The 27,168-nt window shown below is 40.4% G+C and overlaps 3 protein-coding genes across 6 annotated transcripts in view; all 3 read right to left on the bottom strand.

The window, feature by feature from the left end:
- MAB21L3 (mab-21 like 3) overlaps window positions 1–17,736 on the bottom strand; it is a 37,431-nt gene extending 19,695 nt beyond the window's left edge. Inside the window, exons 1-2 of one of the 3 annotated variants that reach the window (XM_064410257.1) lie at window positions 17,603–17,736; window positions 3,540–3,648 (exon numbers count right to left, since the gene is read on the bottom strand). In XM_064410257.1, coding sequence (XP_064266327.1) covers window positions 3,540–3,587 — 48 coding nt within the window. In that variant the 5' untranslated portion in view covers window positions 3,588–3,648; window positions 17,603–17,736. Of the gene's footprint in view, window positions 1–3,539; window positions 3,649–6,944; window positions 7,246–8,975; window positions 9,374–17,602 lie in introns of those variants that run through there. The other 2 variants (XM_064410255.1, XM_064410256.1) reach the window with 2 other exon arrangements.
- Window positions 1–27,168, bottom strand: part of ATP1A1 (ATPase Na+/K+ transporting subunit alpha 1) — a 179,241-nt gene that overhangs the window by 93,795 nt on the left and 58,278 nt on the right. The gene's annotated exons all lie outside the window — the stretch shown is intronic.
- Window positions 20,881–27,168, bottom strand: part of SLC22A15 (solute carrier family 22 member 15) — a 31,497-nt gene continuing 25,209 nt past the window's right edge. For both annotated transcript variants that reach the window (XM_064410254.1, XM_064410252.1), the window contains 3 exons: window positions 26,686–26,758; window positions 23,954–24,142; window positions 20,881–20,973 (listed from right to left, as the gene is read on the bottom strand). In XM_064410254.1, coding sequence (XP_064266324.1) covers window positions 20,887–20,973; window positions 23,954–24,142; window positions 26,686–26,758 — 349 coding nt within the window. In that variant the 3' untranslated portion in view covers window positions 20,881–20,886. The remainder of the gene's footprint in view (window positions 20,974–23,953; window positions 24,143–26,685; window positions 26,759–27,168) is intronic.

Genomic DNA, 27,168 nt, shown 5'->3' with positions numbered 1-27,168 from the left:
TAGGGGGACTGTCACAATTTGAACAAGGAGATTCAATAAGAGGAACATGAAGGAAACATGTTAGTAAAGGACATTTAATATTTCCCAAATATCCTTACACATTCACCAAAGTGAGGAGATTCAGCTACTGTTAATGAAGTTCATGAACATATTTGTCATTACTTATGCAACCAGAATTACTTATGCAGAGTGAAATATTAAGACTGTTTACTGTTCTTTTTTGGATCCTATGCTTAATCTCATTTGGTTGCAGCTTTTGCTTTCTTCTTAATTCTTCTTTTTCCTCACCATATTCTACTGAACCTTATTGTTTGCAGACAAGAAAAAAAAATCAGAAACAGAATTAATCACTTGGCTAAAGTGAATGATAAAGCATAAAGCAATGAGAATGATAATAAATTATAATTAATGATAATAATTAATAATTATAATAATTAATAATGATAAAGAATTTCCCAGTCAAACATAATTGTTACAGTCTTTTGTTATTATCAAAGACCAAAAGGAAGCAAAAGCCTATTAAAAATTCTGTACTGTGAGGGTGGTGAGGCCCTGGCACGGGTTGCCCAGAGAAGCTGTGGATACCCCATCCCTGGAAGTGTTCAAGGCCAGGCTGGACAGGGGTTTGAGCCCTGGTCCAGTGGAAGGTGTCACAGTCCACAGCATGGAAATTGCACTATATGATCTTTAAAGGTGCCTTCCAAACCAAACCAGCCTATGGCTTTCTAAAATTCCTGTGTCCTGTTCACTCAGCATTTTCTTCAGCACTTGAACAACTCTCTTTTCTCTTTTAAAAAATATCATTCACAAGTATTTCTTTTGGACATCTTTATGTCAAATGTTGAACTAACAGCCAAAAACACTCAAGTGTGTTGAAATGTATCCACAGAGCCTGGAAGGGGATAAATAGATTCACTTCTTCACACAAAGGGACTATTCAATGGACTAAAGTGGACTAGTGCTTGCCTTACATCCATTCACCCACAAACAGCAACTGACTAATACTGAACTTGAAGATGAGCAGAGTTTGAATACCTTCCTCCCTCAGACAACAAAGTTAACAGTACTTTTACTAAGCCTGAATACGTCAGACAACAGCAGCATACTCCCTTGACTCCTCCACCCTTGACATCATGTTTCTTTGCTATCTTAACACCATGTAGTCCTTTACTTTTATATAATGCCCTTTAATTTCCCTAGTAATTCACCATCCTCCTCATTCCAATTCATCCTTTTCTCTAAGAGCAGTTTTAGCTACTTACATGTACTTAAAAAAAACCCACTGAAAAATTTTAGCCCATGTTCATTTTCACCTCCTCATCTCAGCTTTCATTTATGGCACTTCTCCATCTGTATCTGTACTGTATCTATTTTCTCCACCTTATTTTTGTTCATCCAGAACAACTCCTTAGAACAGTCCAATAAGCTTGACAGGATACCTAATGGTTTCTTCAGCCAGTGAATGGTGAGTGCCAGAGAAAGTTGTCCATGTGTAAGACCTTTTAGACAAAAAAATAGACTTTTTTTTAAATGGAAAAGTATAAAAAGATACAGTCTCACAGTGGGTCAGACTAGAGTGCCCACTGTATGCATGCTCATGGTCTGTTCCCTCCAAGGGGCACCTGCTGGAAACATTTCTTGCCACCTCCAGTATCCAAGGAGAATCCATTCAACCCAGCCTGGCCTCATTCAATTCTGCCTTCATCACCTACTGGCTAGGCTACAGCAGTTGTCACAAATTCTTTATAAGAGTATACACTCAGAAAAACAGTTGAGGGAGTACGACTAAACTCCACTTTCCATGTGTACTCCCCATGACTGGAACAGGGATTAAAGAACAATGGGCATGTGACTGACAGAGGGTGCTCTCTATAATTAGCTAACCATAATTAGCTCCGTAATCATCCTGTTGGAAAATATAACCTTCCTACAGAAGGGAGGGCAAAAAATCAGAAAACAGAACGTGAGTCTGAAGAGCCAAGGCATTTATCTTAGGTACTTCTAGTACCAGCACAGACACACTGGGAGAAAAGTAAGGTCTTTGCTGGACAGTCACTTCTGTGACTCACTGGCATTCCCCTTACCAGGTCTTAGGGAATTGTGCTAAAACAAATGCACAAAATCTGAATAACAAAGTCAATTAAGGTTTTATTAAGGAGAAAGGAAGCAGGATTGGGATTCATTAGGAACTGTTAAGAACATTTGGGTTTTCTCTTATTTACCCAGCCACATCCACTCCATATGCATTCGAATTTTTCCTTTGATTAGTGGCTTAAGGATGAAATCTCTGGTATTATAGAGATTCATTGCACCAGGTGATTGACCTGTTTCCAAAAACAGGCAGCATTTGACAAGCTGAACTGCCTGAAGTTGGACAAAAGACTCAGGAGCAGGCAGAAACTAAGAATCCATCAGAGCTGGAGGGCTGCTAGAAAACAGACTTCCAGTATAACCTAAAATATTGGCAACTATGAGCCTCACTTAACTACAGTCTGCTTCTGTTCCTTGTACTTATGGCTGTCATATGAGCATTTTCCTGTGCATGGCTTCCCTCTGTTCCCTCCTTTGTAGCTCTTCTTTTTAAATCTTCAGAGAAGCATTCACTGTTATAGCTCACTGAACAGATTTGCATGGAATGATTTTCCTGTGCACAACACTGCATGCCTGAAGAAAGTGTATTTCTGGGAGCACTTTTATACTTGCCACCAAAACATTTCCACAGAGAAAACAAACCTTTCTTAGAGCCCCTTCATTGTACTAGAATATGAGATCCTTTACAGAAAATAAAGCCTCACACTTTCTCATTTTGAAATTATTTGTCACTTTGGTATCTTGCATTTTGTTGGGGAAAGCAGACTATAAAACAGGATCTAGCTAAGTACTGCCATGAAACATGTCAGCTTTAAAAAATGTTATGGCTCACTTAGAGCTTTTATTAAACAGTATTGTTTCACAGAAGATTTTATTCTGTTTTATTTCATTTCATAATGGGGGAAAAATTGAGTGTTGGAATATCTTAGAAAATGAGATTCCAGTCTGCATGTGCTAATGAGACATGTTATTTTAATCATGATATATAGAGAAGTATCCTAAGCTGAGGTGACAGACTGATGACTGAATTCTAACAATATTGGTCTGTCTCTGCAGTTCCTACATGAATCTTTCTTAGAGGCAATGCCTGGTGTTGGTCTTGTTTTGGTCAAGCCAAGACCACCAGACAGGGAGAGAGGCAAGGACACTTCCTTAGATTTAAATGCTGGAAATTACAGCTAGTCTCACATTTGGAATTCCAGACCAGGAACAAAAATTCAGGATACCTAGGAGAAGAGGATGGGCACCTTGAAAAATTAGGCTACCAGGAGATTAAATTCTGCAACAGAAACCTAGAAATCTCATTAGAAATACAGTTCTCATGAAACATCACCCAATCTTGTCTCTGAAATGAAGACAGGAGGCGAGCAACTAACTGTTAAATTTGGCACCCTTCAGAACCAACACCTAGTGTGGGAGACAGAAAATCTGGTCAGATAAAGTCTTACCTTGCTCTGGATGTAGATTTCTACATCTTCATCTGTGAATGGTTTCATGGCAAGATGGTCTTCGCTGCTCTTTAAAGTGTGAATTCACTCTTCACTTGTTCACCTGCCTCTGGAAGTAGAGGAACACTCAGAGAGAGCTGCTCAGAGCCTTCTTGCCCTGTGAAGCTCAGATCACCTAATATCTCTGTGCTGTGGATGAGTAAGAGAAGATAGAAGCAAGGAAGCATGCCTATTTTTAATAATTTTCTTTTTGTGGTCTGAGCTACAATGGTGACATCCAGATCATTCAGAAAACTATGTCCAAATATTATTCTCTAAGTTCAATTGTTATTATTCATCTTACTACTTTTAAATGGTGGATCTTGCATGCAGGCATACACAAAAATATCCCAGCAACTGCTCTGTGTCAGGGCAGATCTGGAAGTGCTTTTCAGATTGCAGTGCAGCTCCAGTACATTCATGCACAGCATTATTACTCTGCATGCCAGTTGCACGTCCCTGCCTCACTAGACCTCCGTTACACCCTTTCTTAAATGCTCTCAGTTATTCCTTGTTGACTAATCCACTCTCTTTCCATCTGAAAACGCTTGGGTATTTTTACACTCAGATCATTCACTGGGGTTGCAGTCTGCAACCCCTGTTCCCCTCTCCTCCCCTCTCCTTATATCTCCCCTCTCTCTCTGGCTGTATTGACAGTAAATATTATACAGCCTGTCCCCTCCTGCAGCTTGCTTTGCTTTCTTTACAGTAAACAGACAGAAAGCTGCCTCTCGTTTTCTGCCAGCAGCTCAGCTAACAACCCCATATGGATGATTCAGAGGCAAAAACAATTGATCAGGCCTCATTGATCCAGTGAAGCTTGGTGGCTTTTAGAAAGAAGGGTACATCAGCACATGGAAGGGAGTGACAGAATATAGAGATGAGATCCCATGCTGCTAAGCATTCCTTATTAAGGAAGGCACACTCCACTTTTGGGTAAAATCACTATTTCCCCCTGGAAAATGAACTTTGACATCCCTTGACCAATTTACTGCCTTTGCAGCAGCTGGCAAAAGGCAGCACACAGGTGAGCACTGGGTGTTACTTCAGGAGAGGCACTGTTGTTGGTAGTTATCCTTCATTATGTCCTTCATTAAGTCAAATATGAAATACATTAATTTAAGTAAGTAATTGGAGCACAAATACCTGCAGGACATCTGCTTCCCCAGCACCTACAGGGCAAACCTTTCTCTGTGAGACAGCTGTCATTGTCTTTTTACTGAGGGCCTTGAGGACTCCTTCACAAAGACATGTAGGCATTTACTTCCCAAACCAGGTTCCACTAGATTGGGCACTGAAAAAGATTTTCTTGGTTCCCTAAAGTTTAGGGACTCATACCACGTTTTTGCTGACTTCAAGACTTACTGGATATCTTTCCTCTGAGGGGCCAGCAGTTTATGTGAGCTCTGCTAGGGAAACCAGATAAAACGCAAGGTCTCAAAGAAGGTTAGTGGAATAATAGGTTGGAACAGAACTTGTAGGGGCTGGTTGGATGAGATTATATCCAAGTAGAGTGTACAAGAGAGGAGAATTAGCCTTTTAAATGGTCAGATTCCATTATCAGCATGCCCCTAAAACATTAAGTCCCTTGTGTCCCCTCAGATAGTCAGCTGCACATACAGCAGACAACTTCCTTAACACTCTTGACACCACCACACCTTAAGACTCAGAACCTCAGATGTGTATTATGAAGCAAGAAGAGATTCAAGGGTCTCTCTCTCCTGTAAGGTCTCTCCTCGTGACAGCTGTCCAGAGACATGGTGCTGGCAGAGAGATGAACTAGTTTTGGTGATTTTTCTTTTATATAATATCTTATGTTCATAATCCTTATTATTATAATCCATCCATTATTTCCATCCTATAAGTAGCAAATATTATGCTACTATTGGCTGACAGTAAATACTACAACTGATAAAGGCCTTTACACCACCAGCAAACAGCAAAATACAGGTCAGAGTGGTATGGGAGGCAGCAGCCAATCTTGACCTCACAAGAACTTGTGTTGGTCACATGAGGACCAAATAGCACAGAATGCAGCAGAAAAGTAGAGGAGATGGCCACATGTGAAGAGGGAATGTTACTGTGGGAAAAGCCTGCATCAGAAGAAAAGAGTAAAGAGAAAGGACAGAGCAGAAATCAGAACATCTGCATAGATAAAAGAGGATGTAGACACAAAGTGGGAAGAATCCAAGCTTCTCCAGTGAGGTCTACTGAGCTGATATAGTGGCACTGCAGGGAAACCTCCATCCGATGGGTCCTTCTCAGGAACCTCCTACCATGACAGTGCTTGTATAGAGTAAGACTAAGGTGGAGAAAATCTGAGATGGATCCAAGCTCCAAAGGCTGATAAACATAATCTCCTGAGAAAATATTTCCTCTGAGCCTACAACTTAATTCCCCAGGCACACCAGCAAGAGGGAGTGAAGAATGACTATTTCTTTTTCCTCGCTCTTCAAGAAGCACAGAAGGAAAGAAGGAGAGCATCAAGAGGATGAAGCCAGGCTCTTTTCAGTGGTTTCAAGCATCAGGATAAGAGACAATGGGCAGAAACTGATGCACAGGAAGTTCCACCTGAATATGAGAAAGAACTTCTTGAATGTGGGGCTGACCAAGCAGTGGAACAGGTTGCCTGGAGAGGTTGTGGAGTCTTCCTCACTGGAGATATTCCAGAACTGTCTGTATGCAGTCCTGTGCCATGTGCTTTGGGATGACCTTGCTTGAGCAGGGAGGTTGGACCAGATGACCCATTCTTTTGTGAAAAGCTCACAATGGCTTCATGGAGATAAAAAGCACTCTGCTGAAGCCAGGCAACCATGTGAAGACAAAACCACAAAAGGTCTCTCCAGTTCCAGTTACCTCACGATCCATCAGATATCATGGACATGAGCACTACTGAGAGCTTTTGGACTTGATTAATTTGGCAAACTGAACTCCCAAGTATACTTGCTCTAAGGAGATTCTCATCCACACTAAGAATGGCTATCTTTTTGACACCTCTGAATCCCTTTCTTTTCTAGTGATTGTTAGAAATGCCTTAAGCCCCTGCTAGGGTCTCGGCATATTTTTGAGAGACAGTTTCTCCAGACAGTTCTTGCTGAAGCACTGCAATTTTCCTTCCCTCTTTGGTGGTGTTTCTGAGGAGGTTTTCAGCATCTCACATCTAATTAGCCATACACATACACCCAAATTCTGCTTGAGGAGCATCCATTGATTTATAAACTTTCAAATATTTTCAAGCCATACATCAATACTTTGCTTTTCTCAAGTCCCAGTTCCCTGCCTGCTGATCTGCGTAAGATCATATGGAATGACTCAGCTATATTACATCACCCCATTTATATTATTTCAGTTCCCATTTCATTGTACCTCGTAAAGGAGATCAGATGGTGGCTAATTTCCTTTGTACCTGCATCTTCATTTACTTAGCAGTACTCTTTTAAGAGGACTTAGAAATTTCCTAGTATCTGCAAAAACACTGAATCTGTGGTATATAATTTTCATTCATGCTGTTGGCAATGTGCAGGACTGAATATGAATTTGGATCTGTGAAACCCTTGTGAAAGTATTCTGTGAATATATGCCTTGAATGGTATTAGATTGGCTCTTGTATGCTCAGAAGATGCCAATTACTGATGCTTTCCATGCTTGCTTGGCTCCTCTTTCTTCACTCTTCACTTTCACAGATATGACAAAGACATTTCAAACCTACAATTAAAAGTAATATGAACTGTGAACTGCACAACAATAAAGAAATCACCAACATCTTGTAAATAAGAGCAGCAGTATTAGCTGCACAGGGTTGTCCAATATTGTGCCTTTTTCTGTTAGGCAACTATTTAGAAAAACTATCCATACGGAACAGTGAGCATGTATTAAAAAGCCTCTGCTAAATCACACAAATGAGTCAGACCAATGTACCACTTGTGACTCACAGATGATCTGCAGTGGCAACAAATATGCCCTGTTGAAGATGCTGCCCTCCAGATGAAATATAACCCTGAATTTCTAGTTGCTAATGATGACCCATCTCTTCTTGCTCTAATTACCGGAGGCATTAAGTCTGTTGCATTAGCTGAAGCATGTACTTGGGTCAACACAGACTACTAAAGCAAATGATCCCAACAGATTTAATAATCTCTGACAGTTCTCTTGCCTTCTTAAACTGCTGTCCCATTTCTCCCCATTAGTGGATTAAGTGACTGTGCAAAATGAGTAATTGTAGCTTGAATCCCCTATAACATTTATGCTGTGACAGTCGTTAGAACTGTTCAGCCTCCATTCAGAGGATAGCAGCATAACATAATCAGGCTTTTTGGGTGCAAAAGTTCTGGGAATTTATTTGGGTTTTTTTCCACTTTGTCTTTTAACAAGTTGATATGAGCAAAGGGGATACTTCAATGACAAATGCCTGGGATGGACTAGAGGGAAAAGAAAGTCCTGCTAATTCACTGTGACAGCACCAGAATCACACATGGGTGCCAAATTGAAAAGCTTCTCCACTCATTCCCTCCCATTACCAATCAATACTTGGCAGGCTCAAAAATGCTCCAAATGCTTATGCTGTTTGTTCTCACTGCCACACGTTCTCACATTAGCCTTGGGCCTGCACTTCATATCATGCAAGTTAAAGGTTTATATCCTTTCCAAACTAAGCACAGGATTGGATCAAGTCCAGTCATTTATAAAACCTGGTATCTTTTTTCCATTTGTGGTCTTACCAGACACATCAGAAAAAGGCAGACAGCCTTTGCTAGAAATGAGTTCTCTTAATCTGGGAAATTATTTCCAAATTATTTACAATCTGAATGTTTTCAGGCTGCAGTGTAGTATTTCCAAAGAACGTGATCACTGCAGGATCACCAGCTGAGGATGTGGGAAATTCTGAAAAATGCTGAGATTATAATGTTGCTACTCACCACTGACCAGCCTCAACTAGGAAATTAATCAGAATCCAGTCCATTTTGCAGCTGCTGTTAAGCATCAAGCCACTGGGCAACAAATGTAAATCAAACAGCAGTGTTTCTAGTATTGCCAGCATCACTGGGACCATGTGTGCAGATGTGTCCAGGGCCTGGAAATTTCCAAGTTTAAAATGGTCAGCTCAGAAGATGGCAGGAGAGGCAGAAAGCTGGGAGTCCTGGCTTCATCAGCTCTGAGGCTTCCAGGAGAGTTTACTGAGATGTGGGACAGGAAAACTGGCATTTTGAGTTCTGAATGCATGTACTGTCCTCTGAAAGTTCACTGAAATAATGTAAGTTCAGTGCATCATAATTTAAACATGAAATATTCCACTAGACCATTTCTATGGATATTTTTCCTCTATGTTTTATCCATCACTAAGCTACAACTACTGTTCTGCTGTTTCAATCAGGATGTCCCACCATCTTGAAAACCTACCTGCAGCCAACATCCACAAAAATGAGAGCCTTCCAGCACTTTTGTTTATATGCCTCGGTAAATAGTCTGCATGCCAAAAAGGAAATACTTGATACCACTGATGGTACCACACTCTTGGGATTTCCTCTGGTCTGGTCGGGAAGATCCCGAGGTGTGTCTCATTTAAAAGTCTCTTTTCCCCAACCCAGCAGCCGAAGAAGGAGACGAGAAGTCTTCAGTTCACGTTCTCAAGGTTGTTTATTATATTTTATCTCAAACATTTTCTGTCTGGCTGCCAAGGTCTGTTCTGCAGGTCGGTCCGAGGCACACACTCCGCCTCTCGGGCTGGTGCTATCTTTTATACTAAAAACTACGTATACTATGTTTACAATAATGTTCCAATACCTATCACCTATATTAGACAGTGACTTTCTACTCTAAACCAGTCTGTGAATGCCAACATCATCCTGAACATGGATGCCAGGGAGAAGAAAGAAGAAGGACAGGGCATGCCCAAATCCCTCCATCTTAGAACCCCTGACCCCCATGTACAGAATTCCAAACCCCCCTGTACAAGGTTTAAAACCCCCCTGTACAGTGCTCCAAAATTTTTCCTTTCACCCTGTGATTGCTACTACTATGCTACTTAAACTTTTGTGGCCTGTAATTCTTCATATACGGTTGGCAATTTGCTCCATGAGTTAAGATTGAATTTCCAGGTGTCTTTGGCTTCCTGCCAGGGTCTCTGAGCCCCTGCCAGGGCTTTGAGACATCCAGGGCATCCAGAGAGATGTCCTGGGTTCCGACACCACACATGGTTAGAAAAACAGCATCTGGAAAAAACATGTTTGGCAGAGCACAGTGCAACTGGAAAAACCTTTAGCAGTGGAAGTCTTTCCAGGTGGGAAAAAGCTGCTTCACTTTTGATGTCAGCATAGGTTTGCTGGTTATTTTCAGGTATCAAAAAGGGATTTTAAATTTAGAGGCACAGTAACTCGGGACAGAGAGACCAAGTCCAAGATTTAAAAGAGCCAAACCAAGAAGCATCCTTGCAATGATGCTCTGTCAACAAGAGGGGCTGAATGAGGCTGGACCACTGCATTTCCAGGAGCTGGTATTTCTTTTTCATGACTGCTCTCAGAGTGCAATGCTAGCTTGTATTATTTTTACATTTTGCTGTTGTGTCCAAATTGACCCGATTCAGAACTTATTGCTTGAGTCCACAGCAGTTTGAAGTAAATTGAGTAAATTATCAGTGCTAAGTGAGAACAGTCACTCCAACACAAACTCACTTGGGAGAGAGAAGACTCAGACTGGCATCCCTGTTTATGTGCTTCATCCAGTCACTGACTAATAAAAAATGTACAAGAGTTCACTGGAGCCAGAGCTAGAAACTAGGTCTCATATATCACAGGCCAATAACAGCTACACACCCGTAAGATCTATTGCCTTCTCTTGATCAAAATACAATTACTGCAGAACAAACAGTTCAGCTTGAGCAAGGAAACCGAGAAGGGTCTCCAGGCCAAAAAAGCCGGGTCCCCGGAAGCTATTTTAGAGTGCTGGAAGAAATACTTGTGTGGGAGGAAAGTGAGATTAAAAAAAAAAAAAAGGCAATACCAACCAAACAAAACAACAAAAAACCCCCCAACAACAACAAAGCAAAAAACCCCCATTCCCTCCCACCCAAAACAAAAACCCGCAAAAAGCCCCCAACAGAATGAAGACAGCTGACAACCACATTCTGTCTGAACCACATGAAAAGCAGATGTGTTTGTATGACCTTGGTTAGCAGTATTGCCAATCTACTATAAAATGTGTCTGATGAAAGTCTTCAGCTTGCCACCCTATACACAAGGTCAAAGATAGCAAACTTCCCAGGTGATCCTTAGGATATGTCAACTTGGACACTGTGTTGTGTCCCAGAACTAATGTGGCACTGTGGAGAGGAGGGAAAGGAGAAGCTGAAGAAGCAGTCAGGATTAAAGGAAGATTTTGCCAATATATCTGTAGAAGTGTCTCAAGAAAAGCACAGGAAGCCCAGACAACTACATACTTTGTGTGGGAAGAAAGCAGGGGAGGAGAGTCACTGGGACTGCAATTCCTGGGCCCAGAGGGAAACAATTGCCACGAGGGAACAATTACTGTGCAATGAGAGCACCAGTAGAAGTGAGAAATAATTTGCTTTTTATTAGAAGTGTGATGTATGTACCACAAAGCAGACCAAGATAATCAGCAAACTAGTGAGAACAAGACTTGTCAGAATCTCTACAGAGGCTTCAGTCAAGTCTTTTCAGAGAATTCCAGACAGATCAGATAACGACCTGCATAGCTGCACACTCCAGCTTCAGTCACTGGAAGATGAGCAAACAGCCTCCAGTCAAAGCTATGGCTGGCTAACACATGTGCTATTCTTTCAGTTTATAACTTCTGAAAATCTGTCACCTGAAGAGCAGGTAGCAGAAGAAAGAGAGCAAGCAATTTAATTCTCAAGCAAACATTTCCTCCTTTATCTCAGACCTATAAAACTGTAGAGCGTCAAGCTAATTCCCATAATCAGCTGCCCAGCCCTTTCCCCTTTATTGGCTGTTTGTGCAGTCAAAGCCAAACTGCCAAAGGGAGAGGGTCAATCATTTGTGCTGTATCTGCTCCAGGCAGTGACAAGCCACGGGACATATATTCAGGGCTAGAACTAGTTAAATGCAGATTAAGGGCACTGAAAATGAGAGTGGGGGAGGAAAAACAATAGTGGAATAAAACTACTGGGAATATGCAGAGCAAGCTGCTTGTCCAGGCTTGTGCATGAAGGAGCAAGCCATCTCTCTGCTCCTTGGGTTTTCATGGAGGGAGGGAAATGAGCAGATGTGCTTCAAATGGAAAATGAGGTGAATAATGCTACCAGTCGTCTGGTGGGAGAGGGACAGTTTGGGGCAGGAGGGAAGAACAGCATTCACAGGAGCACAGGGCTACTCAGGTTCTGCTACCAGGGACTCCAAGAACTGCTCTTTAACAAAGCAAAGTCTGGCAGAGAAAACAATCAACTGGCAGTTTAGAACACAGCACTGATCCCTATTCCCCACAGTCACTTTTTCCAGAGTCTGACAATATTTTTTTTGCCACTGGACAGGGGACAGGAAATGCAGTCAAGCTATTTACCACCTCACTGCCAGGTAATGAAGACAAATGTTCATATTTTGCCATTCTCTGATGAGATGTTCTGGCAGGAGTACTAAGGACAGGGACTATGGCCTTGTGCATTTGCATCCACTTTAAGAAGGGGTGTTTAAGAGACCACTAGAGCTCATGGGAACTCCCCCAGTACATGTTAGTAACACCACCACAGACGTTTTGCTATGCTAAACCCCCCAAAGTGTTTCCAGTCTTTCAACATCAATCAGCACAACTGAAGCCAGTAGTAAATTGATTCTCACATTCCACTGGTGCCAGTTTTTGTTAGAAATGATTTGTGATAGATATGGTGGAATATATTGATTAGTACTGACAGTCCCAGTTTCCCAGGCGCTTTGTAGCACTGCCTTTCCAAAATGACCTGCTTTCCACCTTGTCAATTTTCTTCTGCAGAGTCCATTAGAAATATCTATTCTATTCTGAAAGCTTCACGTCCCTCCAGAAAACAAAACAAAAGGGTCAGGCAAGTAAAAAAATCAGTACAATAAAATAGGTTGTGGTGTTGCAAAAGAACTTGTTTTTATTGTAACATTTTGTGTCAGGGGAAGAAAAGGCACAAAATAAGTTACAAAGACATTGGATGAACTGTACGAGTCAGAGGCAGTATCAGAGCTGTTACAAATCATCTAAAAGTTGGTTTACTAACATAAGTTAGTCTCTACAAAATTCTTAAAAGAAAAGATGTATTTAAAATTATTGAAATAATTCAGAAATTAAAAGAGAAAGTAAAGACAACCAATATTAACTTTCTGATTAAATTCACCTGGGCTTACCCATCATCACCCTCTCTTAATAGACAGAGATCACTGGAAAATATTTAGTATTACAGAATTATTTTAAAAACTTATTAGTACATAATAAATTAAGAACCCAATATTGACTTTTTGTACTTCCAGTGAAGTACAATACATACAGGTAAGGCAGTATGCATAGGAAATACATTAAAAAAACAGAATAGATAAGTGCAATTATTCTGAATATTTCAACATTTGTTATGGCCCCTCACCTATGGCAAAAAACATCTTAAAAAGATGGATCCAACAGCTGTTCACAGAACATATGAATATATCACCATAAAAGGTCTACTGTGGCAAAGCTTATGCTGTCTTCAGTTGTGACTTCTCAGATGAAGTATTCTACAAACAGACTTTCCAGCAGTACAGCTCTAAGTTAACAACAGCACACTAATACAGTTAAAGAAGAGAAAGTACTTCTGAAATATATCAGTCCTCATTTTAATATGGGATGGCTTGGAACACTCAGTATTCCATTAATTCAAATTAAATATTTAACAGTACACACATCAACTATATACAACTTCATTTTTGAACTGGATCTGCTCCCCCGGCCCGTTACCAATTTCCCATTACTCAGCTCTCAACTGGCAAAGACTTCTGATTGTTAGTTCAAATTAAACAGGAATGAGAAAACAATGCAGAAGTCTACAGCATATAGAGAATACACAAAGATTTGTTTTCATGATGATGAAAGGTGGAGCAGAAAAAAAGTAGTTTACCCCTCTGGTCAAGAGGAGGTCTAACTTCTGTTTTCAGAAATCAGCAAAGATGTAAATGCACACAGACAGAGCTTGGCTATAAATGTCTGTTTATGTCCTTAGGAGTTTCAGTTACTTGACCTAAGACAACAGCAACACAGAAAGGCAACAGAGTACCAGCCACCTGTCAGCCCAGGCCAAGGATTTGATGTGCAAGAAAACCCTGTGGAGTGGTGCATGAGCATGGCTGTCAGGGCTTGGCAGCGAGAGGATGCAGGGTGTCCTGTGAGGGAAGATGCCTGTGCTGGTCCCAGACAGCTCAGCAACAGCCAGCACAGGAATCACAGAATGGCTGAGGATGGAAGGCACCTCCTCTGGAGGTCACCTGGCCCAACCTCCCTGCTCAAGCAGAGCCAAATACTAAAGCAGAGTGCCTAGGACCATGTCCCCATGACTCCTGAGTGGCTGCACACAGGGAGACTCCACAACCTCTCCAGGCAACCTGTGCCAGTGCTCCATCTCCCTGACATTAAAAAGGTGTTTCCCTATGTTCAGATGGATCCTCCTGTGTTTCAGGTAGTGGCCACTGCCTCTCAGGCCCAGTGAGCACTGACCCACTGCACTCCAACACTGCCAGAGGAGCTGATGGCACTTGGACAAAAGCTTGTTTAAGACAGGGCTGTAAACGCCAAGAAAAAGAGATTACAGTGCTACAACTGGACAAGGAAAAAGAATAAGCCCACACCAGCACAAGAGAAACTCAAAACCAGCTGAGCAGAAACACCAAAGGAAAATCAGCCTGAGCAGAGGCTTAGAGTAAACTGAAAAGGAGCTGCAACTCTAAAAGGCTTGTGGCTGGTGATGGAACCCACAAGAGAGCAGCCAACAAGAAACAAAGAGCAGTGAATAAACAGAAGCACAACAGACTGATCCCAGTCTCCTGCGCTGCCTGTTGCCTTGCTGAAGGGACTGAGCATGACAAGCAGCCAAGGAATTGGTGGATGGCATAGGTAGAGAGAAGAAAGACCAGTGTCTGGAGAAAAGCAGCAGTATTTTCCTTAAGTGTTTTCATTATTTTTAATTCCAATACCAAAGCAGTAACAAAACCCTCTAATTGGCAATAAGTTAAATTGATTAAAGGCCTCAGACTCAAAACTTACTGCCCCTGGAAAGTCATGCCTTCAGCTGACACTAGTATAAATTTAAGGGCTTTCTGTCCCTTTTAAAGGCAAATAATATATACAGAAAAGCCATGTTCTAACTGTGTAATTATGATGCTCCTTGGAAATTTTAAGTCTTTTAACTAAATTTAAAAGGCCTTTGACAAAACCTTTAAAAGGGAAGGATGACTTGAGGACTAAATCATGGATTCCCACACAAATAAAAAAAGGAAATATTTTGTAGTTTCCCAAATCAATGAAATACAAAAAGCTCAACATAAAAGACATAGCTTAAAAAAATCAAAATACTAAATTCAGGAAGCAAAGGTAGTGCATTAAAAGTATCCATATGAAAAATATACTTCCCATTTCCACATTACTCAAATTTTAAAAAGAACAAAATAAAATCTGGGTTGGATTTTGAGGAATGAAAGGGATCAAATACTAGAAACCAGTATTTTAGAGGCACACTTAAAATCCAAGCATACACAACTCTCACCATAAATCACCTAGCAGTTGTTTGCCCTGTAACAGTTTTCATCAGTATCTGCAAAACTGATTTTTCCTACAGACTAACATCAGAAATGCCTGTCTCCCAATCAGGCTTCCATAATTTAAAAACATTTGGTTTGAAAACAGATGTACCAGATACCTCTCCCAGGATATTTTAAAGTAAATATAACTTCCAATACTGGCAAAGGTTTTCTTACCATCCTACTTTTTGCCTGGCTCCTGACAAAGTAGGTATAAAATGAGCACCTCATGTTGGTGGGAAGCAGAAACATGCTTGATAAAGACAGATTTCCTCTAGAAATCTTTAGTGAATAAGGGCAGGTAAGTATTTAAACACACTCCATCCTACAATCTTACTGTATATACCCCATGGTCCCCCTTTATTCTGTACACATAGCAGGGAATGGCTTGAAAGAGATAATCTTCTTCTGGGCCTAATCAGCCCTTGCTGCAGAAAGTTTTATCCACCTGCTTTTTTGCTGACAAACATGCAGCTATGACAAGGCTGACTTGCAGTGAATATTAGTTGTAGTAGGGATTTAAAATACATACATTATTATTTAGCAATGCCTCAAACAGAGTGTGCATTTTATAAAAGCCTGCTAGATCCCATGAAGCTCCAGGCAAACTGTATACTAGCAATGCTAATTTGTAATATTGTTGAATGCACAAACAAACTCCAGTGTGCAGTTTTTAACCAGGTTTTATCAGTCTTAGAGAGTAAACTTTGACACTTGCAACTCAGAATCAAAACAGGTTCTGCAGATTTCTCTGTAATGGCTACATGGTATAAACTCTGAATGTTCTACAAAAAACACTTCAATCCTTCATTTAATTTCTTTGGTTTCTCAGAAACAAAAGCTACTTAAGTGTACTAAACAATGAAAGACAAGCAAACAAAGGTAACTCTCTTTCCCTATAGTTGCAGGGATGCTTGTAAATACCAGTTCTGCGGACCAGTTCTGCATGGATAAAGTCTAAATAAAGGCAGCTAGAACTAGTTTTGGACTATTGCTTTCCAGCAAAAACTGTCTTTGGCACTCATATAATCCAATTCTATGATGCTACTTTACACACAGTCCCATATAAAATTGACGGAGGAAATTAACAACTACTTTCACAAAACAGGCACTTCAAATTAGAACAAAAAATCTGTTCCCTATTAGGCAATACAGAAGCATTTTTCAGAATGACAGAAACAGAGAACAGTACCAAAATTAGGATGAGAAAATTCAGTAAATTCAGATTACCTGGGTAAAAGCTTTACCCAGCTCTAGTAGCCTTAAATAACTGTAGCACGTGGAAAATTTGAAGGCTACAACAGACTAGACAAAATTAAAATACATTAAAATACACAGCATGGAAAAATTATGTATAAATTTTTTCTCCTCCAATTCCACATTTAGATCTGCCACAGAGGTTTTCTTACACAGGTGCCTTCTACCACATATCTTACAGTAAGATACAACAAATGAGACTCAAGGTACAGCTATACCCTAAGTCTCCTGTTTGGTAAACAGCTGAATATAAACATTTCTGATACAAGCATTGCGTCAGGCCAGACTAACTTCCACCATCAAATGACAGCACTGCTCTTGGGCTTTTCTGACATCTTTACTGTAAGGCTCACAGTTTGCAGTCACAAATTCAGCTGTGCCAAAGAGCATGACCAGAGAAGCGCTCAGGGTGGGAAAAGGGATAAATAGCACACAACCTTCAGCTAAAACAAAATACTGCTCACCTAATCTGCATTCAGAAGATTCAAGAACAAGAGCTTTAGCTCCAATGTTCCCTTTAACACACTCCAGAAAAAAAACTTCCTCACTTTCCCCTTTTCCTGAGTACAAGAAAAACATTCTCTTGCAAACTGCTTTTATATGCTTAGGTGAAATACACGGTAAAATGTATGAATCAACTCCATTCCCCATGATTCTGTAAATGATATCCTACTAACCTCATAGCATCCACACAGTTTGGAAAAGCTGGCATAGATGCACACTTTGAGCTGATGAGCATGTGGCTCACATCCTTAAAGCATGGACAAACAAGCTGTAACCTGCTCAGTTAGGTGTCTCTGGAAAGGTTCTTCACTCAGCATCCTGACCTGAACGGAGTCATCTCTGGCTCTCCTTTAACCCAGAGCTAAGTGTCTGGTATGTCAGGGGCCTCTGAACAGCACTTTTCCAATTGCTAAATAGAGAGCACTAGCTTTGTTTTCAGGAGAAATTTAAAATTGTATTGTGTTAAAGGCTATTTCCACCCAACAGCTGCTATTTTGTGTTTTCACTTACCCTTGCTCTAAAGTGTGGAATCCTCAATTGTTCAGTGGAATCCTCAATTTTTTTCCCACTTCTAGCTCATTCTCCTCCATGCTGCCTCACATGACCTGTCACTCTCCTTCACTCTTAGGTGTATTCACTTATCACTTGTGAGCTCCCCAGGTAGGTGAGGTACATTTGGGATTCTGCTGAGACCTGACTAATCAGCACCATGGGAAAAGCCCTCTTCTCTCTAGCATAATCCCACTAAGTGAGCTACCTGGAAAAAAAAACAAAAAGGAAAGAAAGAAAAAAAAATCACAGCCAAAGGAATCCAGAGAAGAAATTCCACCTTGGGAAAAGTGGTATCTTAGTGCCTGCACAACATGAAAACAGCTAACAGTGCTGGCTACTCTAGCAAGAAATACGGCAGAAGATTATCATACTGCAGTAAACTACAGAACCTTGGTCTCAGACTCCTAGCACTACAACTGATGTACCCAGTGTTCTACTTTCCAGTAGCTCCTCATGGCAAACTTACTACCCAGACACTGAGATACAACTATCTCAATACTGTAAAGCATTACACATCATGGATAAGAAGAAAAGTGATCCTACAGGTTTCTGTACCAGAAGGCCAGCTCATACTAAAAATTAACAGCCTCAGAAAAGAAACTTAATGCACCTAATGGATTTGAACTTCAGAACACAAAGCTGGACAGCAAAGTCTGATGCTACATTGCTGAGCTCCTCCTGCAGGAATTCTCTCCTCTAAACCTTCTGAATTAACTGATATGGGAAAGTAACAATAGAAGATTCAGAATTCCTTTTTAAATATTCCCTTTAAAATTCCCTTTAAATCATGGGACAGATTTAAGGTTAAAAAAGAGCAGCAATTCCTGTGCAAAAAAATTGCTAATTTTGTCTTCACTCTTGTTTTGGCAATTTTACATATGTATACCAGTGATATAAAAGTGCATGAGTGGAGAAGTAAATTTCATTTTTATTTGAAGACTCACAAAATCTAGCTCAGGTCCTGCAAAAGTAATCTTCTCCATCTGAACCATTACACCATCCTATTGCTAATGAAAATTCTATTGATGGTCTTGTGGCATTACACAGGGTTGCCAGGAGCAGATAATGACAGTTCCTGACTTATTCCACCCAACACCCAAAGAGGGACAGAGGCAACAGACACCTAAAAACAACTGTTAGTTCTTGGCAACATGTTATTACTGCCAGGCTTACTGCTGCTTGCCATCAGCAATAAAAAGTCATTTTTCCCAGCTGTCCATAAATTAAAGTGTGAGTAAAAAAATTTAAAACTATTTTAATAGCTCCAACTTTTCCACTTATTTCCAAGTACCCTATTTGGTGAAATTTTCTTATACACAGAAGAACCAAATAAGGCAGAAAGACTACCCATGTGGGTTAAAAAGTGCCACATCTACAACAGCTACTCAACAGTCTGGGGAGAAAAAAAAAGTCAAGACCACGAGTGAGAATTCTTCCAGTGAAGAATAATACAGGCAAAAATCACACCAATACTGATAGACTGTTCATAAGGACTGAAGTTCCCAACTTTGCTCACAGTCAACGCCTGGATCAAGTTCAGAGCCAACTGGAATGCTTCCTATGTCAAACTGCAGATTCTGGGCTGCTCTCTGCACCAACCAGGGCAGTTGCACTTTGCTCCGCATCACAGTTGCCAGCGAACAAAGTTCAAGCAGCCAGCTGCAAACTTTACATGCTGGTTACTTTCACTTCCTTGCAGAGTAAAGGAACTTCCCACTGTAACCAGGAAATATTCAGCAGACAACTTTTTAATATTTTTAGACCCACCTTTTTTAATTTTAAGATCTGCAAAAATGACTCATGAGCCTGAAAATGTACTTGCTGTCATTGTGTGCCACTTTGCTAGGAACTCAAAGTAGGAAGATCAACATTTTATGGAAACCAATCTTAACAAAGAGAAAGCCACAGGTTAGAGGATGAAGATGACATTGTCATCAAGAAAACTGAATCTTTGTAAGGCCTCATTTTTGTAACTGGAACATTCCACATGTTCGTGTTTCGCATTTCAGGATTCCATATCCCTCTATTGAAGCACTTACAGAAAGTTCAGTGAAACTGGAAACTGAAGTTGTTTTCCCTAACAAGGTCAAGTAACCAAGAGCTTGAGTGAGCACTGGTTAAAAAACATCAAGTAACCAAATAGTTCCAAAGAGATTTGCCGTCTTTTTAAATGAAAACCTTAGCTACACACAAGATTTTAAAATAAACACTAGCAGCTTCCTGATAATAGCACCCAAAATACAACAGCACCCCACAGTTCCTCTTACCACTTCAGAGTCAAGCCTTTTCCAGAAATAAAGACCCAGATAGGCCCACAAAAGTGAGCTATATAGTCTATCACACCACACACACGGTATGTGATAAATACCTCACCTCTGTCACACCCAGGAAACTATATCAATCACAGCAAGATTTCACTCCACAGAGAAGTTCAACAGTTATGGCAAAGTGAGGACAAGGTAAAAATTGGCAAAGCTATAAACAGCCATGCTGAGATGTGGAGAACATGTGGCAAACATATGCAGAAGACCAAGAAAAAGCTTTGTGTATGAAAAGAAGAAAAAAAGTCAGTAACGTTCCTTATGTTCACAGGCTTTGTTGCTGCTCTTTTGTGTAGTCCTTCCTCCCAGCCTTCCATTATCACTAAGTGAAAGCCCAGCTCATGACTAACCACCTGCACCTGTAACTCTGCACCAGTGTGCACACAGAGAAACCTTTTGTTTGCAGCTGCCTCTCCTCTACTGAATATGCAAAAGCCATTTTAACATACAATTTCAGCAATTTTTCCCATTGGAGTAGCACACAGCACATTCACTGACCACTTTCACCCTTACGGAAAATACAGTGGTTGTTTCCAAGTTTACCAATTTGTATTAAAATAAAATCCACCACCTTGAAAATAAAATACTAACACATGCACTGACAATCTGTCCAAATCTCTCTAAGCCTAGGTTATTCCCTGGGCTTCTGACATACATCATCTCACTCCTGCTGTCTCACCTGGCTTCAAATGCAGTCCATGCACTGTACTCTGAATCACAAGAATTGGAATGGCTGCCTCATATGGAGAGCATCAGTGATGTCATCAGTCTGAACAGCACTCAAATCCCTCTCCAAGTAAGGAAAAACACAGGCGCTTGCCCAACTGCATTGCCTGGCAAGCAAGGTCCCCAGTGCTTCTCATACAGCTGGACTGACTGGGCAAGAAAAGGCATAAAATAGGCCAGTGTTTCTTCTTTTCATTACTTGATCATGTGAGTCTCTTCATCAGCATCATAGAACTCCTCATCTTCACTTCCACTCCCTGCAGAGCTGTCTTTGTCTCCAGACTAGAAGGAAAAATGAAGTCGTCAGTTAGACTGAAGCCACTAGATCAGTCTCAATATAAAGAGCATGAACCATTACACTTCTGTGGAATGCTGGTACAGAAAAAGTAAAAAAACATAGGTCAAACCACTGTATTAAAACTTTATAAAAGACATTATGTGAATTCAGATTCAAATCCTTGGTTCTTCAAAGTATCTTTAAAAGACATGGGGTTGTAGTGGATGGACTTTCTCTGCTCCACCAGTACGCTAGAGAATATATGCAGGAGAGACTGGCTAGAGGGAAATCTGCTAAGCTTTCTTAAATTTAGTCTAAGGTGCCTGCTCTGTGGAGAGCTACTGGAAATATAGTAGCTTACCACAGATCAGAACACATATATTACTGCTTTAGGTAAAGCTTCTCCATCCACAATTCATACATTTCCTTGGATAGCACTGGGCAAGCTGAATTAAAAAGATCCCCCTGCAATACTAAATGAAAGTGTTATGGAAAAGGGAAAATCATTACCATGCTGTATGTTCAAAAAGTAAAATCCCTATTATAGGCATACATACTCCAGTCAGAGTCCTTTTCACAATATAATTTACACCACATACCCAAAATAAAGTCAGCTATTACAGCTAATTGATTTTTATTTGGCCAGTGAAGCATTTTTCCATGAACTGACACAAACGATCCCAGTTAAAAAGGTTCTCCTGCCAGTATAAACTCCATCTAATTTGATTATTTAGGATTCTTTTCCCCAATATGCTTGTACCCATCCGAAGACCTCTGCCTGTTTAGTCATATGCTAAGAAGGGTGAGAGAGAGTATGAAAAATGGAGAAATGGAAATAGTGCAATTATGACTGACAGTACCATGCAAGCAAAATCTGTAGCTTTAGATCTCTCTTCAGAGGAGCTTTGCTACAGCAATGTGCGTTAACTGCAAAGGAATTTCAAACAGTTTGAGCACTACGACCTGTCAGAAGATGTAAAGGGAATCATGTTAGGCTTTTTTTTTTTTCTAGACTTCTAAAACTATTTGAGGAAAGTCAGGTTATCACTGGATGCTGTCCAACTTGAATATCACATTCATGTATGTTAACAGGAACAAAACCTCCATTCTGGGCAATCAGAACACATGTTATCTTGAAAATGGTACAAAAGGACAATGGATTCCACAGGGGGAATTCAGGGTATGTCACATAAATTCTAAATCTTTCTCACAACAGCTTCATAAGACCTCTCATGGCCTTGTCAAATAGGGTTAATCTTTAACAGCTTTCCATTTTATCAGCACTTTCTTTGTAAGCTTTAAAATAAATCCCTAATGCATTCCAGATATAACTTCACTGAAGTTACAGGATTAGTAAAGGCCTGAACCAATGACTTTTTCATTCAGATTCAGTAATTTTAATCCATCTGGGCAAAATGCTCCTGAAAACCATTCAGAACAACACCCCCTTTGTGGGTTGTTCAGATTGGGATTTTTAAGCCTACAGAAGGACAAGCAAAGAAGATTTAAACCTGAGAGGACTGACTGACATAAGCTAACCAATTTGTTGGAATACTATCAGACAGTATTTGTCACCTCAAAGGGTAATACTGACTGTAGTTGGTTAAAGAAGAAATGAAAAATGTGACTTTCCACCTGTAAGCTGGAACACCTGCACTGCTTACAAAAATTGCTTTCGTTGGTGAACCATCTGCACAATTAAGACGTAATAAGCAGGTAATTACCAAAACAACAGCTGATGTAAATGTATATGATGGATTTGTGTAGTCAGCAAGAATGTGGTGCCATAACACATTATTCAGTATGGTTGAAAATATTTATAAAATAAGCACGTAAAGTAGCTAAAGTATAAAATTAATGATTACAGGGCCGCCTTTTTCAGCCTTTCTTCAAGGGTGCTTTTGTGAATAGACTGTGCTGTCCTATCAAGAACTATTACAGCTAAACTTGGTAAACAAGGCAATGTATTGAAGCTTCTGATAGGAAGCCAATGTCCCAACTCTAGAAGTATGTGATTTCTCTGAAAATAAGTATGACTACCTGTGAATGCCAGAGTGCTTGACCAACAACTATTCAAATGAAAGTAAAGGTGTTAAAAGGATCCTGTCTCATCTCAGCCTAATGGGGCAACTAACAGTTTGTTACGAGTTTCCATTCAAGTCTTCTGATCACTTATTCTATTTCTGAAAGTCCCTCCATACCTAAAGTTTTGGGACCAGGATTTGAGCTTTAAAACTTTACCCAGATTCAAACACCCACTCCCAGCTCTCTAGCTACTTCTTTCCAATCCCACTTCATTCACAGAGAATTAACCATGTCAAAAAACCTCCAGGTGAGTGGAAGATACAGACACCCAGAGAGGTGTCCAGAAGTTTAACAAAATAAAGTGATCTGAAAATCACAATCCAAGGAAACCTCATTGAAAAACATCCTGCTGCCACATTTATTTATGCTTATACCGGGGAGTTTTGTAGTTCCAGTGTTTTCAATAAATCTCATTTCACAGAGTCAATAGTGGGAGAGATCTCAGAGGTTAGTCTGGCTTTAACCCATTCAGAGCCTGTCTAGGACAGACCTGGTAAACAGCACTGCAAAACAGCTGGGGCAGGTCAGAAGTAGTGTGCTGCCTTTGAGAGCAACCTTTCATAAACAGGCTTCTGGTCTTGTTAACATCTAAGGCTTCTCAAGCTTCAGTGTCCAGCTTTGGCTGAAGCACACTGTAGAGACGCACAGACATCACTTCAATCCCAAAGGGAAATGTTGTAAACTTGTGGCCTTGAAGGGATGAATTAATCCAGCTATATTTCAGGCTGCATTTCCAGAAAACATTTCAGACATGATGGTAGGGCTGCTACACTATCTTCTCCTTGGGGTCTATCCTCCACAAGCCAAGAATCACTACCCTAATCTATTTAGAGTGGCGGATTCAAGCTGACAGCTGAAATAAACATAACAGGAAAGTACTAGGAAGAAAAATTAGTATACCTGTGAGCCATCTAGGGCCTGCAGTGACATGGCTTCATCACCCAGCCTCCAGTAGGAGCACACCTGCAGGTCTGAAATAGTTTCTAGCAAAGGGCTGTTTAAGGTCTCTGGCAACAACAAGCTTAAGAGCCCAGACAACAGACCAGTTGCTCCAAACACAATGTAAGGCAGAGACCACTGTACAGATTTCTGGAAAAAATAACAGAGTTAGGTTGAGATTGGTTCCTTGCAGTTCACGTTGCATATTAAAAGACCTAGCCTTTACAACCATTCCCTTTAGCAGTGTTTGCGCCCCTATTTAGAACAAAAGTCACCAGTCCTTCTGCTGTGGTTTTTTTTGTTTGTTTGGTTGGGTTTTTTACCAGTATTGTCAATTGTATCTTGTCAATACTATTGGAACCCGACGGATTTGGTCATGAACTTTAAAAGAAACACCTGCTGAATTTGAACTCAATTCTTGCCTCTAACATATGTACTTTTTAACACATGCAATGTCCATTTGTAGAAGGGAATAGATACCTCAGAAACAAAGACATGCTCCTTGGAGATCTCTTGAGGTCATCTAGGCCAACCACCTACTCTAAGCACAATTATAGCGTCAATTAGATAAGCTCAATCACGGCTTCACATTATCAAATAGTGAAAAATCTCCAAGGATGGAGATTTCCTCTCCAAGAAGATTGTTCCACGCTGCATTAAGCCTCTCAAAAACATTATTTTCCAAATTTCTTATCTAATCCCCAAGCCAAAACTTGTGATAAACATGCTAACAGTGTGGGGTAGTGTCAAAAGCCTTCCCTGCTCTCCTCCCTTTCCTCATCCATATTGCCTTCTGTGATAAAATGGCTGACTATCAAATCAAGCTGGCTGAGAAGGAATTGTCTTTAGTAAATCCATGTTCACTGATCCAGATTACCTTCCTTGCCTTGACATGCTTATAAACAGATTCCGAGAGGTCATGTCTCAATCCTCTCACAGAGTCTGAGGTGCTCAGCCTGTAATACCTGGGTTCCACTTTCTGATATTGAAGACACACACAGGATGAGCCTTCTTCCTCCCAGCTACCAGTGATCCTTCACCACAGTAGTGGTTTATCACAGACGATGAACACTCACTCCATCTATCACAATCACTCTTATGAAATCTCACCCCATGGAATGGAAAGCTTTCAGCTGTAAGTGTTCTTGAACCTATTGCTCCTCCTACTGTTTGCTGGCCTTCTGCTTCCTCAACTGCGCTGACAGGCAGAGTACTGGAGAGAAGCTTTGTCTCTCAAGACTGAAGCACAAGTATTTCAGCTTATTCCATGTCACCCACCAACAGGATGCCCCTCCCATTCATCAACAAGTGTATTTCCTTTAGCTGACAGAATCCCTATTTATGGCCCTTGCTAGTTTTAGCTTCAACTGGGCTTTGGCATTCCTGGCATCACCTGTGGCAGCCCAAGCAATGTTTACTCCTCTTCTGATGCCTGTCTCTGTTTTCACAGTAAAGAAGGCTTGTTTTAAAACAGAGAAAAAGTTTAGCTGTTTGTTTCAAAAACTCACATTGTAGAGAGCAATTCTAAATTGATGAAAATAACAGGCTGTGATCAAATAAAAGACCAACATTTCATCTCTTATCTCAGCAGTTAACTTATCCTATTTTTACTATAATGAGATCTCCAAACAAAAGACATTGAAAATTCTTTAAAATACTGGAATAAATTAAAAACCACAAAAATTATTGATTATTTTCTGAAATTAGGGTTCATTTGTTATTTAACCAGAAATACTTTCATTTTCATGGAACCCCCTCAAACATTATGATCCAAGATTTGTGTCTCATGCAGTATCAAATCTCTGGCAGACACATTATAATGAATGCCCCAACTGCTACATAAAAGCTGCCTATTAAATCCACCTGCCAGACTGGCAGCAGTCTTGGCTTTGCCTGTTGCTCCCCAGAGGTGCTCACGCTCCCACCTGCCCAGTGCTTCGTTCCACAGATTAAAAGGCTCCCTGTGCTCACCTGCCCTTTTGCTAACCTTCTGCCTCACATGTAAAATAGCAAATGGCAGAGAGGAAAATTACCTGAGATGAAATCTGTCACATTAAAGGAATTGTAACTGGGCCTCAGCAAACAGCTGGGAAAAACTGGCACACTTTTTACCTGCATACACATAACACACTAAGCACAGGAAAGTAATGGTATCAACCCCATGTTTTGTTCTTTAGAATCTTTCTTTGCCTTGAGGGTATATGAGATCTCCACATCACCTTCATTTATTAAAAGACAAACTGCTTTGCTGATATTTATAACCCACGGATATTTAATGAAGTGCACTGACAGTAAAATTAATTTTTTCTCAAAAATATGAGTTATTGAGCTCATATGCTCGATTTTAATGCAGTAGTTTTTAGCCACATGGGTCTTTTGCTATTGCTTGTGCAGGGTTTAAAATTTGGTATCACCATCTTGGTGATTTGAAATTATTATAATTTAAGGTCCACTAGATGGGCCCCAAAATCCCTACAGAGCTAAAATACCTTTTAAATTAAATAATGCTGAGGTTTTGTCTAATCACACAGAAGATACTACAATGCCTTTGGCCTACCATGATACTGTTAAGATAGGCAATTTATGCATCTTAATTTATAAATGAAATTTATCCCAAACATTCCCATCTCTGTAAGCCTCTGATACACCAGAACCACAAAACAAAAATATATGGAATAGAAGTTCAGACAAACCAATGAAGGGACAAAAGGCGCAATGATTCCACCAACACGGGAAAACATGGAGCAGGCACCCATTCCAACATTCCTATGAAAAAAACCAAAAATAATTAATCTTTTGCAAAGTGTTATTGAGCAAGGAAAAAGACTTATCAGTCATGACCCTGAGCACATTAACTGGCAAAGCAAAGTCAAATGTAACTGAAAGCATCCCAAGACAGGAATGAAACATGTTTTTTGCGATTAAAACAAAGCAAAAATCCCCTTTACATTCAGAATTTTTACATACACAATATGCAAAACACGTGTGATTTCAGTTAATGCATCTTGCCTCCATCTGAAACTCTGGCTGAATTCATTTATTCAAATCCTACTTACCAGCAGATTTACCCACTCATGAAAAACACCACAGTATAGTTTCACTGGGGGCTGAACACCATATGCACCCCTATAGCACAAGTTTCTGCCTTCTCTGCCAGCACAAGCAGGGGGTGCTTT

This window comes from Passer domesticus, chromosome 2 (genome assembly GCF_036417665.1).
Source record: "Passer domesticus isolate bPasDom1 chromosome 2, bPasDom1.hap1, whole genome shotgun sequence".
NCBI classification, from domain to species: Eukaryota; Metazoa; Chordata; class Aves; order Passeriformes; family Passeridae; genus Passer; species Passer domesticus.
The sequence above is the reverse complement of the archived record's forward strand: the minus strand, read 5'-3'. Positions and strand labels throughout refer to the sequence as shown.